This window comes from Taudactylus pleione, unplaced genomic scaffold, assembly GCF_031769625.1.
Source record: "Taudactylus pleione unplaced genomic scaffold, aTauple2 ptg000043l, whole genome shotgun sequence".
In the NCBI taxonomy this organism is placed as follows: Eukaryota; Metazoa; Chordata; class Amphibia; order Anura; family Myobatrachidae; genus Taudactylus; species Taudactylus pleione.
The window spans coordinates 2,147,974-2,167,563 of NW_028284445.1; the positions used below are offsets into that span (position 1 = coordinate 2,147,974).

Here is a 19,590-nt window from a genome sequence, read left to right on the forward strand (position 1 = left end):
CACCTTCGCCTCTCAGGATGCTTCCTTCGGGCGGCGGATACTCCTTTCAAGCACAGGAGCGTCCCCACCCTTAAAGGATACTGCTTTGGGACATCCCCAAGGTATCCTGTGGATACCCTATGGACCCTGAAGTAGAAAATATGAGATATGGTAAGAACTTACCTTTGTTATCTCTATTTCTACGAAGTCCATAGGGTTCCACAGGACTCCCGCCCTGTCGTACCTGTGCTGCAGATGGGCTTTACTCTGGTCACCGGTTTTTCCATCTCCCTCTGGTGAGAATGTGATTCTTGTGTGTGTCCAGATCTTTTCTCTCTCTCTTCCTTCTCCTCCTCCGGCCTATGGCTTGGTAACTAAGTGAGATGCCTTGGCTCGGGGGCGGGGTATAGGAGGGGGACCCTAGTGCACCCTGGGAGGACTGAAAACTTAACTCTATGGTGCCCAATGCCTGACGTCATCACCTATACCCCAAGGTATCCTGTGGAACCCTATGGACTTCGTAGAAATAGAGATAACAAAGGTAAGTTCTTACCATATCTCATATTTTTCCTCCAAGATTTAAATCCCAATTTATTAATGCAAAACCAACCTGGTACATCCCACAGCAAAATCACTGCAAATCAGCACTTTTACAAGATTGTAAGTACTCTATTACATTCCCCCCAATGCTTAGTTCAGCATTAAAATGCATCTCAAATTTATTGTAATTAATATATAAAATCCCACCCTGGTGAGCTAACACTTAGGATATAGCAAATTACCATAGATCTATTACGTATATGGCAACCCACAGGCTCTACAGCAGCTAAGAAAGGGGGGAGGACCAGGTGCACACTATAAACCACAGGTTCTCAAACTCGGTCCTTGGGACCCCAAACAGTGCATGTTTTCCATGTCTCCTCACAGAATCAAAAGTGATATAATTATCTCCACCTGTAGATTTTTTAAAATGTGTCAGTGAGTAATGACTACACCTGTGCACCTGCTGGGTGACCTGGAAAGCGTGACCTGTGTGGGGTCCTGAGGACCGAGTTTGAGAACCTCTGCTATAAACTACAATTAACATGGTTTTAAAAGTAAGGTTTTGCCCACCTACCACGTCACGGTGAACCTTATACAGGTGGCTCCCTAACATTCCTAATACTGACACATTAATTCATTTATCTAGGACTTACCTTTCATAGGGCCATTAGATCTCACCTTCAAATGTACCTTAAATACACACACATTTGAAGGTGATACCCCTACTCTTGGGCTAGCATGTGGGTCCTTGCATTGCAGTACACACATCTAATGGGCCCTATGAAAGGTAAGTCCTAGATAAATGAATTAGTGTGTCAGTATTAGGAATGTTAGGGACCCACCTGTATAAGGTTCACTGTGACGTGGTAGGTGGGCAAACATCGTTGGCCAAACATGTACTAAGAAACCTTACTTTTAAAACCATGTTAATTGTTTCAGTTTATTATAGATTGTTTGATCACTAGAATTCTTAAGGTGCGTACACACACAACGATGTAAGTAGGATTTTTGTTCAGTTTTTCCCTTGAAAAAGTGAACGAAAATAGTTTTACAAAGTAGTTGGTTTTACTTTACATAATAAACGATTTTCTGTGTGTTGAAGCAAAAATGTTGCAACTTCTAATGAAAATCGTTCAGTTGGCCAACCTGACTGAACTACAAACTACAATCGACAAATGTGAACGCGCATGAACGATAATTGTTTATCGTTTTACACTGAACGATTTTTTGAACGATTGAAAGGTAACGACGTCATTATAGTTAAATCGTTCAAAAATTTGTTGTGTGTGTATGCACCTTAAAGCTGCATACACACACAACAATTTAGTAAATGAACGATTTTAGTAAACGATTTACGTTCAATTTTTTCAAGGGAAAAATGAATGAAAATCGTTTACTAAAATCGTTCATTTACTAAATGTAATGAACGATTTTTTTGAACTACAAACGATTTTTGCATATTCCCTTACTGAAAACCGTTGAGTTGGTCAGTCTGACTGAACTACAAACGTGAACGCGCATGAACGATAATCGTTCTTTTTAACTCAGAAAGTGAATGATTTTTTCAACGATAAACGATATTGTTATCGATAATCGTTCAAAAAATCGTTGTGTGTGTATGCACCTTCAGTGCTTAAAGTGTGCACCTACTCCTCCCCCCTTTCTTTTCTTCTGTAGAACTACAGGTCTAATGCTGCATACACACGTAAAGATTTTCTGTCCAACCATCCAACTAGTTGATTGCTTGGAATGAAAATCTGGTAACGTATGGGAGTAACTGATGATCAGCAATTTGCTCCTAAATGCCAGAAAACAGATGAAAATGGTCGTCGGACAGGTTTGTTAAATGTTTGATCTAAACAATTTGTTTAAACAACAGTTTTTGTCCATTTTCCGGCGTTTGGGAGCAAATTGCTGATTGTCATTTGCTTTCATACCTTACCAGATTTTCATTCCAACCAATCAACTAGTTGGATGGTTGGACAGAAAATCTTTACGTGTGTACCCGGCTTTAGCATGGTAGCACCTATTATCATGTTTAATATTATTAGGACGTGCAGACCAGCCCCTCCTTTAACCCACAGGCTCTGTCATTTAATTTAGAATAATTTCTCACTGAACAAAAATTTTAAGTTTACTGGTGGCCATGCTTGTCTTTGTGGTTTGTTACTATAGTACAGAGGTTCTCAAACTCGGTCCTCAGGATCCCCACCAGTTCACGTTTTCCAGGTCACCTAGTTGGTGCACAGGTGTATTCATTACTCACTGACAGATCCACAGGTGGAGCTAATAATTTCACTTGTGATGCTGTGAGGAGACCTAGAAAACATGCACTGTTTGGGGTCCTGAGGACCGAGTTTAAGAACCCGTGGTCTAGTGCACAGGTTCTCAAACTCAGTCCTCAGGACCCCAAACAGTGCATGTTTTCCAGGTCTCCTCACAGAATCACAAGATAAATAATTACCTTTACCTGTGGATCTTTTAAAATGTGTAAAGCTGGCCACACATCTAAAGATTATCTGTCCAACCAGCCAACTAGTTGATTGGTTGGAATGAAAATCTGGTAAGGAATACAATCAGCAATTTGCTCCCAAACGCTGCAAAAATGGACCAAAACTGTTGTTTGAACAAATAGTTTAGATCAAACATTTAACAAACTTGTCTAAACGACCATTTTCATCTGTTTTCCGGCATTTAGGAGCAAATTGCTGATCATCATTTACTCCCATACGTTACCAGGTTTTCATTCCAACCAATCAACAAGTTGGCTGGTTGGATGTAAGTTGGTCTAGTGTGTGGCCAGCTTTAGTGAGTAATAACTACACCTGTGCACCTGCTAGGTAACCTGGAAAACGTGAACTGTGTGTGGTCATGAGGACCGAGTTTGAGAACCACTGATATAGTACATAGATTCCCAACCTCGGTCCTCAAGGCACACTAACAGTCCTGGTTTTAGTAATATCCATGATTGTGCACAGATGGTTAAATCATAATAACTGAGGTACTAATTAAGTCACTTGTGCTCAAGTATGGCTATTCCTAAAACCTGGACTGTTAGTGTGCCTTGAAGACTGTGGTTTGGAACCCCTGCTATAGTAGGCATATATGAAAGCTCTCCATAGACATTAACAGCAGCAATTCCCATTTTTAAGCATATGAAATGCAAGCTGACCATTTTTTTTCTGTAGAATAGTGCAATAGTATTTCTAACACAGAGGTAGTTGTAATGCTGTTTAGTGTCTATTCGTGAAATGTGGACTAACAGGAGAATTTGCATTTATCAAACCTGTACTTCAAGTCTCTGGATGCATATGTACTTTGTAGACATTCTTTCTTTTAAGAAAAACAAAAATATATAATGGAAAATAATTGTGTAGCTAGAAATGTCATGTTATTAATCATTGACTTATATATCAATACAGGTTGAGTCTCCGATATCCAAAATGCTTGGGACCAGGGGTATTTTGGATAACGGAATATTCTGTATTTTGGAATATTTGCATATCATAATGAAATATCTTGGGAGTGGGACCCAAATATACACACAGAATGCATTTATGTGTTATATACACCTTATACACATAGCCTGTAGGTAATTTTATACAATATTTTCAATAATTTTGTAGCTCAAACAAAGTTTGTGTACATACATATTTTTCAGTTATGTTTCATATACACAGTATACACAAAGATTGAAGGTAAATTTATACAATATTTGTAATAACTTGTGCCTTAGACAAAGTTTGTGTACATTGAACCATCAAAAATCAAAGGGTTCATTATCTCAGTCATAAAAAATTCCGTATTTCGCAATATTCCGTAATTCGGAATATTTGGATATGGGAGACTCAACCTGTATTCTGTAGCACTTGTATGTAATGTCACTTCTTGAGTGCTGCTAAGCCTTGAGGTTAGTACATAACACTATGGAGACTATCGTCTCTATAGAAATGAATTCCCTGCTCTCAGTGGTGCTTTAAAACAAATCAGAGAACATCCGCACTGTAACACAATATACTGTACAGCGGGCGTGACTAAGCCATGGAAAAAGAGTTCAGACAAGGAAATACAAACATACATGTGAAGCTTTCAAACTTCAAGCAAGAGGTGCTGCAGGTGAGGAATTGGATTGAAAGTCTTTTGAATATATGTTGTTCCTTGTAAATTTGTTTTTGCTACAAAATGTATATTATTAATGTACTGAGATCTAATGAGCGTAAAACATTTTTTCTATATAATTCAATGAAAATATGGATATATGATGTATTTGCTTTAATATCTATAAGAGTGTGACTGTGTCTACTTGAGGCAGGGGTGTATTAAGAGAGGAGAGGGGCCGCATTCACTCACGTCCGGGGCTCCCTCCTTACTCCCTGGCTGCCGTCAGCGAACTGTCAGCAGCAGTAGACTCTACTGCGCATGCGCAAAACGCCGGGAAAATGGCTGCGGCGGCCATTTTCCAGGCGTTTTCTGTAGCGCTACTCCGTGCGACATCGGAGAAATAAGTATGAAAAAGAAAATTATGGATGCAATGTGTGTGCGGTGCAGGGCCCCCCCTGGACCCAGGGGCCCGTCTGCATTGCACCCATTATAAATGTGACCCTGGCCTGAGGTGAGGGGGAATTGGCACCATTCCCCTGTTTACACAGAATCACTGTAATTTGAAATATATGTTTTCTGGCACTTTGCTACTGGGGAAGTGCATCAAAGCTTATCATGTTAAATGCAGGGTAGGCAGCAGTGGTGTATTCATCATGGGTGCAGGGTCTATAACATTGCCTACTCTCCTGGAACCTGTGGGAGGCTTCCGATTATTCAGGTAACCCCCCGCATCCCTGGAAGAGTAGGCATTTCCCACGCATCCTGCCCACTTCCTAGTGAAGTGGGCAGAATGGGGAGAATATTCCCGATGATCGCAGGTCCATGAGTAGGGGGCAGAGCTTAATGGCGCAGTTCTATATTTGCGGAATTTGGCCCAACCCCCTATTTAATGATATGAAAAGTCCACCCCCCTATTACCGCCCACCTGCTTCTCCTCCCTGGCCTTCTCCAGGGGAGAAAAAACAAGTAGGTAAGTATGGTGTACAGTATCCATGTGTCCTCGGGAGCCCCTCACCCAGGACCGGACCACTGTGCTTCCTGTGCTTTGCACCGGTTTCCAATGCTTCTCATGTGGTGCTATCTTTTTAGTGATATATGCAGAAAACTGGCACCGTGCGGGAGCACTGTGCCAGAGTCTTTGTTCTCTTCTGCGCATCCACCATTTTAAAATCAATTCTATCAATTTATAACCAAAAAAAATGGCGCCACGGGAGAAGCATGGGGAGCCGAGGCACATATCATCAGGTATGGGGGAGGGGAGCAGGGGCCCGCTTCATGGTTGTGGGGCCCGCTGCACATGCTCCCCAACCAGTTCTTAAAATGCCCCTGTCATGCTTACTGAACATGACCAGAACGTCTAAACTTTATCAATTATTTGGCTATGTGGCAGAGAGAATAAATATAGATAATGAGAATTGAATTTCTTATGTAAAATACATAATCATAATTAGGAGCCGCTGGCAACTAGGACACTACAATCTGTCCTTAGGAGAGACCCTTGTAAAAAAAATAAAAGGAAGGAATAGTTTATTTTCTAAAACATATACCACTTTCTGGTAGATATGAAACAAATGTGTTATTTATTATTATTATTATTATTATTTTATTACTATTATTATTATTATTATTTACGCCAATATGATGCAATATTGCTAAACTTTAAAATAAAATAATTTTCTTAAATGTATCATTTCTCCTTTTCATAAAAACACTGAATAGGTCAATAAGCAAAAGAACATCAAAATAACACTGCATACAGTTTCTTATGTTAGGAGTGGGTGGATCATACAGAAAATCATTAACTAATAAAACTAATTTTGAAAAAGAAAATGTTTTTGATACAAGGCTGCCAGGTTGCAAAATTTATGTGTACACCCCTGAAAATCACCCTGGGGCAATGTACAGTTGTGATTGTATATGGCAAATAGCATTTCAACGGGTAATCACACTGTCTTATATATACCACTTACAGCTGGTATACAATACATAACTAACCAGCCCCGTACCTGCCACATAACACCCATTCTCTACTCCCTCCACTGGCTGCCTGTAAGATGGCAAATCTATTTCAAGATTGATACTGACTGTCAGAACCCAACATAACCAGGGTCCAAGGTACCTGAAGCAGCTTCTGAATCCTTACTGCCCCACTCGCTTACTGCCACACTGTGATCAAGGGCACCGAGAGGGGGCGGAGCGGGTGCTATTTACCCATGCCCGGGCTTGTTGAGGGGCTCAGCGGGGGCCTGGGTCTGAGGCCGCTCCCCCCCCATCTTACTGCTGTGTGATGGCTGCAGTGGGACCTGGGAAACTGCTGCCGCTGAGGAGCAGCAGAAGTCTCTGCCTGTGGGGGTGAGCAATCACACTGATCGTGCCCCTCCTGGATTTGAACCCAAATAGGGGTTTTTTTTTTATAAAGGTGCGTGGCCACACCTCCCATGATTATGCCACGCCCCCAATAGTAATCGTGCCTGGGCCTGCTCTCCACAGCCCTGACTGCGATCTACAGATGATGAACTAATAGCAGTACCCAGAATCTACCTTAATTCATTTGGGGGTTGAGCTTTTACTTTTGCGGCTCTGACTCTCTGGAACTCGCTTCCTCGCACAGTTCGAGAGGCTTCTATTAAACCTTCAAAAGCTGACTCAAGACTCATCTGTTTACTCAAACACTTCATTAAAGCCCGTTCAATTTCTAAAACAGATACAAAAACAAAAAAAACAGTTTGGCTCTCTTGTCTCTAGTCAGTTAATAAGTTATGTATATTTTGTATCATGTGTTTTTTTTTTTCTTTTCTTTTAATATCTGCAAATGTAAAGCGCTATGGGCTCAGTCCAATTAGCCACGAATTCCCTTGTGGCGCGAGTAACTGCAGCTGCCCCTTGTAGTACTGCCGGTCCCATGGATTGTTGTTTGCACACAGGTATACAGGTGTCGCATATCAAATGAATCAGCACAGTCTACTGGTGCGTACTAATAGCATCACATGTGAATAATGCTTTGTACACACTAGACGATTTTATGAACAATTTGGACGATTCTGATGCATCGGAACAACAAATCTTTCATATTCGGTGTGTATCCGCTATGTCGCTGACGATGCGCACTGCCACTGAATGCAGCATGGCCCCCGCCGTCATTCTGTCACTACCGGCATCAGCAAGTGTGTATGCACTTGCCGATGCCGGCACCCCCACCAGGTCCCATCGGTAGTGACATCGTGCTGGGTACACATCGTTTAGCAAAAAAGACACCAATTGATTTTGCAATCCACTGATTTATAAAAGGCAAAAACTGTGGGATTATGCTGAAAATATAGACTTTAGAGAACAATTGGGGGGGCGTGGCCTGGCAGCCAAAGAGTGTGGATGCACCTTTATAGAGCTCTGGCATTACTGTCTGTTGTCTAGCCGGCCGGGTCAGCCGCTAGAAATACACACTCCTCACTGAAGCTCTTGTGCACCTCCGGTGACCAAGCGGAGCTGCCGCAGGTGCTCATCAGCGACCGTATCGACCCCCATACAGTGGGGCCTAGCTGACTCTGAACATCCCCGGACTTGCCTGAGGCGCTGATGCGAGTCACGTGACGCGGACCCGCCGGACGGAGCTCCATTAGCCTAATCTGTGCAAAGTCTGAGGCAGGCGAGTACCCCTATCAAACTCCCCAGAAACCTCTGGTATTCTCCCCCCTGGAGAGCTACATTGTGAAGACTTTATCTACCTTCCTCCCTGTTTAAGAGAAGACAGGTGGCCATCTTTATTTTTCTCTGTAATCTCCTCCATAGAAACAGAGCTGTAGGAGGTGTGAGATCCCCCTGGTGGCCTAAACGTATACAACATGGTATACTGATGGAGAGCTCTATGTCTGAAAAATAAATTCTATGTCCTCTGTCACCCTGATATCTCAATGGCCTAACACTTTTGTGAGATAAGTGGAACATATGTTCTTGTGACACCCTTTTTATTCATCTTATTATATTATCAAGAGAGATTACGCTGGATTTTACTATGGGCCCGAAAAAAGTTAAAGTATCTAAATCTGTCTCAAAAATAGCTTTTTTCAAACCCTCACCTCAATCTGTTTAAACTTTAAAGCTATCGGGATGGAGACGTTAGCTCCCCAGAAGACTAAATTGGTTACTCCATCTAATGCAAGTTCCTCCCCTTCTCATACCGATTCTGCACCGAGTTCCCCTAAAGATTGTGACTCTCTCATGGTTGGCACCATGAAACTACTCCTCTCACAATTTAAAGTAGAGGTTGCGGCGGAATTCCGTGCCATTCTACAAGCTTTACTACAGTCAATTGATACCTCGGTGATCGAACAAATAACCTTGAAAATAAAATGGAGGAGGTGGTTGGGTCACACAATGACCTCATAGTTCAGCATGAGTCTCTCCAAACTAAAATTACTGCTCTTCGTGAGAAAGTCGGAGATTTGGAGGACAGATCAAGACGCAACGATATTAAACTCTGTGGAGTTCCTGAAACTGTTTCCCATAGTAGTCTCCACGAATTTACTTTAAATTTATTTCGGAAGCTCCTGCCTGATGCACGATCAGATGACCTTCTTATTGATCGCATTCATAGACCCCCGAAAGTCAGAAGTGCTCCAGAGGGGGCATCCAGGGATGTATTAATGCGGATGCATTTCTTTCATGTGAAGGAGGCACTATTGAAAGCTGCTAGACCTTCAGAGGAATCAGCAGAGGCTTTGAACGGCCTTCAACTATTTGGTGATCTCTCTCAAGCAACATTAGCCAAGAGACGCTCCTTCCATCCAATCACTAGTGCCCTCAGGAAAGCTAACATACTTTATAGATGGGATTTCCCTACCAAACTCCTAGTGTCACGTGATGGTTCTACAGTCATAATTACCAACCTGGATGAAGGGTGGAAAATCCTATCTAGGTGGAACATTGTTGGAAATTCTTTTGATTCTTCATCCAATCACAACCTGCAAAAAGAATGCTCTATGGTGTGATTTCATGCATAAATACACGTTATAATTTATCTTCTGCTGTGTGCTACTATATATTTTCTGAGAAAGTTCTGGGAGTTCTCAGTCTATTCAGAGTAGGGATGTGCAGGCTCGGATAGGTTCGAGTTTGCACGTTGAGTTCGGATTTTTCCCTCCAAAAAAACGGAACTCAGAAAGAGGCAAAACGTCATCTTACATGGACGAACATCATCATTCCTGGACAAAAGTCCAGGAATGATGATGTTCGTCCTTGTAAGATGATGTTTTGCCTCTTTCTGAGTTCCGTTTTTTTGGAGGGAAAAATCCGAACTCAACGTGCAAACTCGAACCTATCCGAGCCTGCACATCCCTAATTCAGAGTAGCAACAATACATATTCACTGCAGTATTTTATTCAATTACTAGCATATGTTTCATATACGATTAGGCCAGTTACTTATTTAAATCTATGTATGTATCTTTAGATACGTCTTTTCATTTGTTACCGAGTTTTGTATGACCATGTTCCCCTAGGGAGTTATATTCGGGCATTGATTGTTTAGGGGTGGTGTTTCCCGCCCCTTCCACGTAAATCCGGGGCGGGGGGGCTGAAATCACATAATTTCATTGCCTGGGTGATCTTGTTTGTAAGTAGAAATATGGTTATACACTTGGTCTATTTATAGTGTTAATTAATTGCTTAGTTTATGGGTGACGGGAATAGGCTACTACCCCAATCACAAATTCCTATGAGTCGTAGTTTTTACACGACTCTTGTTGGCTCCAAGTGGAGTCGTTTATGTTCTCTTATACACCTTCTATTGTCTGCTGTTTTTTTCTCTTTTTTTTTTATCTATGTCACCCTTTTATGTGTTTGTCTTTTCCCCAGCCAGATTTGCAATCCCCGGATTGTTATTATGATGTTGGTCACTGCACAGTGTTTTACACCCTGTTTATATAGATATGGCTAATTTACTATCGATCAATGCGAAAGGATTGAACTCTCCCCAAAAAAGAAATCTAGCTTTGAGGTATTTTCATAAACTAAAAACCCACATTTTTGCAATTCCAGAGACCCATTTTTAGCAGTCTGCCCCTCCAAGATTTAACAACACTAGATTCCGTAATTGCTACACATCTAATGGGCCTCAAAAGAAAGCAGGAGTAGCCCTCCTTATTTCCCAACATTGCCGATTTACACTGACCTCAAAATATGCAGACCCTTAGGGAAGGTATCTAATTCTAGTGGGACTGCTAGATAATGTTGAAGTTACTATTGTTTCATGTTATGTTCCCAATACAGGGCAACTGGCCTTCTGTAGAAAATTTTGTTTGACTTTACAAAAATACTTTAAAGGAGCATTATTACTCCTCGGAGACTTTAATATGGTCCTGGATCCAACCATGGATAGATCCCATTTAACAACTTCCCGTTCAAATAGACCACAGGAGTCTTCTAAGGGTTTTCAGCAGCTTCTAGTAGAACACGAGTTGTTTGATGCCTGGAGAGCGAAACACCATACAGTAAGAGATAATTCCTTTTATTCGAATGTCCATAGGATGTATTCCTAGATAGACTTGGCCCTATGTGATAGATGGACCTTGACATCTATTAGCACAATTAATATCCTTCCCATGACATGGTCAGACCACTCACCCCTTTTTGTGAAATGCGGCATAGGGAATAGGAAAGTAGTCCCAGGCCCGTGGAGACTAGATAATCACCTGTTGACTCAGTGGGAGGCTCGTAAATCAGTTCAGGAGGCCCTTTCCCTTTTTCTTAGTACCAATAAGCCGGAAGAGACTTCTATTTTTAACTTTTGGTGCTCATTGAAGGCAGTTATCAGAGGTTCAGCAATTATTTTTTTTTTTTAAGTTGAGTCATTTTTATTGGAATTTTACATAATACCAACACCTGATAATAACAGTAACAATAACGTAATACAATGCAGATAAATCGTCATAGCAAATATGTAGACACATAATAATGTGGTACACATTTAGACAATACATATATACCCCTAGATTAACATTATACTACTAAATAGCTACCCATCTGTATAGATATCACACACAGCATAAAACATTATTTTGCTACAGCTCACTCCTAAGCAAAGAAATATGCTAGCAATATAACTCAATTAGGACCTCTATTCTACAATAATATAATACATAGCACACAATACTCAAATCCACCTTATATTATTAATAACCATACAATATATATAACAAAAAAAAAATTTAAAATGAAAGAGAGAAGAGAAGCTTCTCCCGTGCCTGCACCTATACCATACAGCAATAAACAACAGTTTAGTATTATATATCAGGGAGGGCGCATCTGGACCCACTCCATCTACTCCAAATATGGTCAAATTTGTACTCTGCCTTTCGAGTTAAATAGAGTTATTTCTCCTGCCGAACAGTAGTACGGACCAATGCAAGCCATCCACAGAAATCTGAACCCTGAGAGGCCAACCAGCTACGAGCAATACTGACCTTAGCCAGAGTACACAAATTAATGATAAACTGCCTATCATACTTGTCTAGAATGGTATCCTCCAAAACACCTAAACAGCATACTAATGGGGTAAGAATGGGGGCATGAATCCCCATGGTGGAAAAAACATGTGTAACCTTACCCCAAAATGTTTGAACTGGGGCATTCCCAGAGTAAGTGCCAAATAGTACCAACAGCCGTCTAACATTTTGGGCAAACATTAGAGGCAAGGCCACCAAATTTCACCAACCTAATGGGGGTTAAATAAACTCTATGTAAAATATATAGCTGAATCTCACAGAGGCAGTGGAGAGAGGTTCAGCAATTCAAGTCGCGGCTCGGCTTAAGAGAGAATATAAACAGCAGTATGAGAAAGTGGAAGCTGAAGTAGCACAATTAGAGGAAGCTCATAAAGCAGACCCCTCTAATAAAATGCTATATAAACAACTCCTCAATGCTTGAGAAAGGGTGAATGTCTTCTCACTTAGAGAAGTACAGCGTAATATTGCCAGGTTAAATTAAAAATTCGATGTATTTGGTAACCGAGCAAGTCGACTGTTGGCTTGTAAATTACGTGGACGAAGGGCTAGGGGTCAGATGCAGGGAATCTACAATCATCATGGGGCTAAAGTATCGGACCCTGTCGAGATAGCTAATGCTTTTGCTACCTATTATGCGCAACTTTATAACCTCAAAGATGACCCCAATAATGCCCAACCAATGGCAGTCCTTATTGAGCAATTCTTGAGGGGGCTTTCTCTCCCAAAATTGTCTTCTGAGGCCTGTCTGTTCCTTAGCACCCCTTGAACCATGGAGGAAATAGATGTAGCCATTAGTAAATATTAATCAAAAAGACAGGATTCAAACACTAAGTATTTACATTTTTTAATAAAAAATAAACCCCAACGCATCCCTCGTTTACCCATTTATTACTTACAAACTGAAGAGGTCACGTCCTCTTTGGTCCATGTAGCATCCTAAATCTTGGCAAAGCAAAATAACGTGGCTACTGCTCCCCTGGGAGCCTTGTCACAAATGAGAGGTCTCTCGTGTACACTCCCCATAGGAGTGATTGGGCCGCACTGATTTGTCAGTTCACTGCAGTTTCCATGTTCTGACCAATCAGATAGTGGAGAGGGGAAGCACTTAAAACATCGGTTAAAGTTTAACAACTTTGTTGTATAACGTTGTACATTAAATAATGCCATACAGATATCTCAATGGACATTATTCACTGTTTTATATTATAGCTATTCTAAGTAAATGATAGTCCCTGCCTATAGCTCTGTCCTGATTGATCATGAGCACCCCTGCCAAGGCTCGATTATGCCCCACAGTGCCCAAATACATGTCAGGTACCACTTGAAACCTTGTAGATGTTCTCCATTCTGCATGCACACACAGTCATTTGGGGGCCAATTTGTGCTGTATACATTCACTATGCATGCAAAACATAGGGCCACAGCAGCCCCAATCCGGGAACCTGTTCCTGACTTTTGCAGAGTCAGACCAACCCTGTGTGGGGGTCCCTCTATGTGTGGGGGGCCCGGGACAAACACCCCTGTCGCCATATACCCCCCTTAATCTGACCTTGACCCTGCTCCCTCCTGCCGTATTTATGCTCCCAGTTTACTTATCCAAAAACCCTGCTTTCTATATCAGCAAAAAGCTGAATAGTGTGTAGACACAGCCGAGTGATTGCATTAATTAGTTAAAGCAACATGCAGGAGATGGCACCAGCGGCGCAGGGAGGGGTTGGAGCGGGTACTAATTACCCGGGCCTGGGCTTGCTGGAGGGCCCAGGTGGGGACTGCTTCCACCTCCCTCCTACCTATCAGCAGCCCAGCACACGCTGCTGTGTGCTGGGCTACAGTGACAGACTCCTCTGTCTGTGGGGTGGAGCGATCACACTGATTGTGAGCCCCCCTGGGCTTGTGCCAGGCTGAGGGGCTAACAGCGCCCCCTCCCCAGCACATACCACCGCAAAAAGGTGTTTTTTTGGAGGGTCACACCTCCAGCAAATAGGCCACGCCTCCTTCAACCAGGCCCAGGCCAGCTTTATATGGGCCTGGATGGCACTGCCAAAATGATAAGTGAAAGGAGTCAGATTTGCATCAGGTGGGCAGCACGGCTGGTGTAGTGGTTAGCATTTCTGCCTCACAGCCCTGAGGTCATGAGATAAATATGTCTCAGGTGCTCTGTGTGGAGTTTGTATGTTATTCCTGTGTTAGGATAGGTTTCGTCCCACACACCAAAAACATAGTTGTAGGTTAATTGGATTCTGGCAAAATATTAAACCTAGTCTGTATGTGTGTCCATGTGGTAGAAAAGATAGAGCGTAAGCTCACTGGGGCAGGGGCTGATGTGAATTACTGAAATATGCTCTGCAAAGTGCTACGTAAAATAGCTGTTAGTAAATAAATGTGGGTTCCAGCTGCCAGCAGGTCCTATAGCTGTGAAGCGGAGGTATTTCATAATATCATTTTGTTGTACATCATCTTTTTGCAAGCAAAGAATGGGAAACAAAAGTCATTACAAAAGATACTTCATTCCTATATAGAGCCGCAATACTTTCATTTTACCAAAAAGAACATATCCCCCTGACAGACATAAACCGATACAGCTATGTGTACATTACATTTTCTCCCGTAAGATTACAATTCCATGCTGGGGAGAAGGACTCATACATCCTTACCTTGCATTTTACACCAATCTTCACTCTTCTGAAAGGTAATTTCTCTATTGTATAAATAGCCAGGGAAAGTGCTGTGAAGGCTAAATCAAATGACAATTTATTTTTAGAGCCCTGACACTATGCTCCTACGTCGTGCTTAGTTGACTTGAGATATCAAAATCAGTCTGATGGTTTTAAAGGGCACTTCTCTGGGCAGGGAAGGCTCATATGAAGGAATTTAAAGGTAATTATAACTATTGCATAATTACTGACTGTCACTATCTTTATACTGTAGCATAGTCCAGGGTTTCCCAAACTCGGTCCTCAAGGCACACTAATGGTCCAGGTATTAATAAGAATATTCATGCTGAAGCAGCTATTGCTAAGAAATGGGCATCCTGGCTGTTCTCTCTCATCACCTCTGCCATTTCCTCCATAATACAGAGTTTTCTACACCCAGTGCCAGTTGCACCTGGCCAGCAGGTCAGATGGGCGGGTCACTTAATGCTGCCTTTGATAGATCCCTGGAAGAGCTGAACGACTGAGCTAGGAAAGTTGTTCGTACAGCGACTGGGGAGGGTTCTGGACTATAGACAGACAGTAATTAGTTAGACAATGTCTAGATAGACGCCAGATGTTAGACAGTTAATAGTTAGACAAGGATAAAAGTTCGACACAGACAAAAGTCAGACACACTAATGTTAGACATGTAAAAAGTTCGACAGGTACAAAAGATCGACAGGGTCAAAAGTTCGACACAAAAATGGTCGACACATTTTTTTTTTTTTAGGGTTGGGGTTAGGCACTTACCTGCATGGTTAGGGTTAGGCACTTACCCAGACGGTTAGGGTTAGGCACCAGGTGGGACGGTTAGGGTTAGGCACCAAGGGGAGGGTTAGGGTGAATATATGGGCTAAAAAACAAAAAATAATAATTGTCGACCATTTTTGTGTCGAACTTTTGACCCTGTCGACCTTTTGTACCTGTCAAACTTTTTACGTCTAACTTTAATGTGTCTAACTTTTTTCCCTGTCTAACATCTGGTGTCTATCTAGACATTGTCTAAATAATTACTGTCTATCTCTTATACCACACCCGACTGGGGAACATGCACAGCGGGTATGCGTGTACGCCTTCCTTTAACTCTCATTAACCATCTGTGTGCCATCAGGGAAGTTTCGTGTGTATGCAGGCCTGTATAAGGCCCGGGAAGTGAGTACCCGTTATCCCCCCCTTGGACCCCTATGTGAATGGTGTCCATTGCAGTTGCGCTAGACGGATAACATATATAATAATTTAAAAGACTGTAGTATGGGTAGTTCTGCTTAGACACTAAGGGCCTGATTCAGAGCCGCTCGTAAGCGGCCGCTCGTTCGTTCCGAGCGATGTTTGCACAACTGCGCATGCGTAGGGATCGTAATACGCATGCGCGAACCAGTCAGTGTGGACGAAAATCGTTTGTTCGCTAAATAGCTAATGCCTGCTATTTTGAGTGACAGGAGGAGGCGTATGTGGGTGGTAACAGGGGAAGGTGCTTGAAAACGGGGAGTGGAGATCCGAACGCAGGTGTGCTTAAAGGTCAAAACGGGCGTTTTATGGGTGTGCATAATTAATACAGCAGCGTCATTGACCACGTCACTGGGTTATTTTATAGACAGAACTGCTCGCAAGATTGCGGTAGGAAAAACCAACCACAAGAATAGCGAGCAGTTCATACGCTGGTCGATGTATTCGATTAATCTAATAAATAGCGGACATGACGTAGGATGCGAGCGGCCAGGGGGCGTAGTTTTCCAAAAAACGACCAAGTTTTGTTTGCTCGTTCAGACCTAGAGGCGTGAACAGACCGCAAAGAGCGAACGGTTCATTTGAATAGCCACCCCTTTTTTCTGAACGAGCGACCACAAATAGCGACCGGCTCTGAATGAGGTCCTAAGGCCCGTATTCAATTACATGCGAAAAGTCAGAAAAGTTTTGCCTGTCCAACTTCCTGCCTCATTCACCTGTTTCAGAGGCAAAATCTTTCCGTGCGCGTCCCCGCTTTTCACCTAATTCAAATCCAAAACAGGCGAATACGGAAAGCGGCGAATGCGGAACAGACGGAAAGTACTGAATAGATTGGGGGAATCAGTCTGTACCCCAAAATAAGATGCACTAACACTAGAAATCAGTACAGATATGTACTATTAGCCCTAATAAAGGTACTTTGTGTCATTAATTTGTGTTAAAAGCTTTATAGATGCTTATTTCTAAAAGTGCTGAAAAATGGTAGAAAACAGTATTTTTTTGTGAAAATAAATAGTCCTGTCAAATTTGGGATACTTGAAAATGTGTGCTAGCATATTTTTGTGTCTCTAAAGTGAACTTTATAAAAACATGAAAAACCACCCTCATACATGCACATGCAATCCCAAAATCACTTGGCCCTTCCTTACAGCACCCCACAAAGTCTATTTCACTAGTTTTTATAGTTGTCCCCCCACTTTTTACTTTTTTGCACCAAAAATTACATGTCTTTTTTTGGGGTATTCTGAGGTAATTTTTTTTTGTCCTTTGGAGGGCTGTCCCAAGGGTTCTGAGTCATTTCCCCACATTTGCACCCCAAAATAAAGATTTTGCACTTTTTTTCACCTGCTATTCTTTGGAGATACTTTTCCGCCTATTACAATCATTGAGTTTCCGCTTAGGCACTTTTCACCTCTGATTGAATCTGGCCCTAACACACGCAGGGCCGTATGGAGAGCAGTGACCGGTAACATCGTACAGTGCTATACCAGCCGTACTCGCCTTATGCTGAAACCAGCTCCCTGCCCCAGCTCAGAACTCCCGCACTGTGTGGGGAGAGACATTGTCTTCTCCCACAGTGCCAAGGCATCTGTTCTGCCGCTCGGAGCTTCTGTAGGACACTCCGAGCGGTTCGATTCCCGGCAGCGCCTGGCCGACAGATGAGCAGAGCCCGGCAGCGGAAGCCCGACAGCGCTGGAAATCCCAATCATCGCTAAGGTAAGTATAAACTAACCTAACCTAACCCCCTAACCCTCCTTAGGGGTTCCTAACCCTAACCTCCCCCCCAAGTGCCTAACCCTAACCCCCCCTTCCCCGCTGCCTAAACCTAAGTCCCCCGGGGGGGTGCCTAACCCTAAGTCCCCCCCGGGGGTGCCTAACCCTAACCCTCCCTCCCCCTAGCCTAGCCCTAACCCTCCATGGGGGGGTGCCTAACCCTAAGTCCCCCCCGGGTGCCCTAAACCTAACCCTGCCCCCTCCGTGGCTGTCCGCTCGCGGTGCCCGGCATCCCTTCTATCGGGATGCCGGGCGCCGGTCTCCTGGCGTCGGGGAAATGGCAGGTGTCTACATCTAGATGCCCGGCATTTCACCCTCGCTGGAATATGACAGTCGGGAAGCCGGCTGTCGGTATTAAGGCAGCCGGTTTCCCGATTGTATACCCTCCGAGCAGCAGGCTAATGCTCTAGAGAAGGTGTTGCCGATCACTCAACTGACCCTGTCGGCACCGCCGCCCACCCGCCAGCACCCCGCACCCCCACATGTGATACACAGACCTGCGGTGCGGCTCCAGGAGAAAACGCCGGCAGCAACTCTCAGCCTCTCACAATGCTGGTGCTCTCATGTGAACTGCCTGGGAGGGCTGCATACTGCCGCTGCAGCTCCCCCTACAGCCAGCACAGTATAACAGCAGGCACAGTTGCTTGAGCTTTCGGGAGGAGAGTGAGGAGACTCTCTTTACAAAAAAAAATAAGTTCAGCTGCGCAGTGATGGAGCAGCTGGCAGGGGGGGTTTCTAGGTACTCAGCACTACCCCCTGCGTGCACGAGTGCCTTGGGGTGATCAGTTGTGAGCAGTGCTCAGGGGCCGGGTGCAGTGGCATCCTATTACGGTGCTGACCACTCATGGGGTGCTGGACATTACTGTTTATTATATATATACATAGATCAGTAGGCACATAACCATAGCCACAATTATACAACAGGGTTGTCGACCTTCTGGCTACCCGTTCCGGAAGGAAGTAGCCAGGTCGGCATAACAGGGGGATGTGGCCGGCATAGGGAGTGTGACCGGACAGTTTATCGGGCATTTGTGGGCGGTACGGGGGCGTGGCAAAGCGACAACATACTTTTGGCCCCGCCCCCAACCACACAATGCCGATATTACTGGCATTGAGAAGCAGGGGGCGGGGCCAAAATTACGCGATTCAGCTTGAATCACATCACCGGCCCCTTGCTGTGGGGGTGTGTGGGGGGGCTTGCCTGCCTATCCAGGGGGCCGGGAGTGGCACACAATTTTCGGCCGAATCGGGAGGGTAGGCAACATACAATTATTTTTATACATTTCTAATAATTTTGTCAGTGTCTTTAAGGATTGATATATAATAAAAGTTTATTTTATTTATGAAAAAAAAATTTCGCTGTATTTGCACAATTGATTTTTCTCTTTGCTATTGGTATTTTTTTTATTTTGTAATGATCAGAGTTGTGCTGTTCATTTTACTTTATACTTGGTGGAAATATTATGTCAGCACAAACCTGTGTCATGCTCTAGCAATGAAAGCACAAACCCAATGCCAGAGGTCTGTGCTCCCATTATCCTGCATAGGAGTTTCTTATTTGCACTTTATCCTTACATAGTGAGGCATAGGCATTCCTAACATACTTATTATGTATACTTTAGCCTAGTGAGAGGAGAACCAATATATCACAAAGAAAGCTGCCACATACTGCTGGCTGTTAACATACATTTTTATTTATTCTTAATCTAAGCTGGTTTATGTAAGCAAGAGGGTCGCAGCTACCAGGCAGTGGAGGGGGGAGCAGGACACATCTGG

General features: G+C 43.3%; 1 protein-coding gene across 2 annotated transcripts in view; it reads left to right on the forward strand.

Moving 5' to 3' along the window:
- The first annotated feature begins 4,474 nt into the window (after positions 1-4,474).
- The window catches only part of STOML3 (stomatin like 3), a 56,696-nt gene continuing 41,580 nt past the window's right edge, over positions 4,475-19,590 (forward strand). Inside the window, exon 1 of one of the 2 annotated variants that reach the window (XM_088460189.1) lies at positions 4,475-4,638. In XM_088460189.1, the coding sequence (XP_088316315.1) occupies positions 4,564-4,638 (75 nt within the window). In that variant the 5' untranslated portion in view covers positions 4,475-4,563. The remainder of the gene's footprint in view (positions 4,639-19,590) is intronic. The other variant, XM_088460190.1, reaches the window with a different exon arrangement.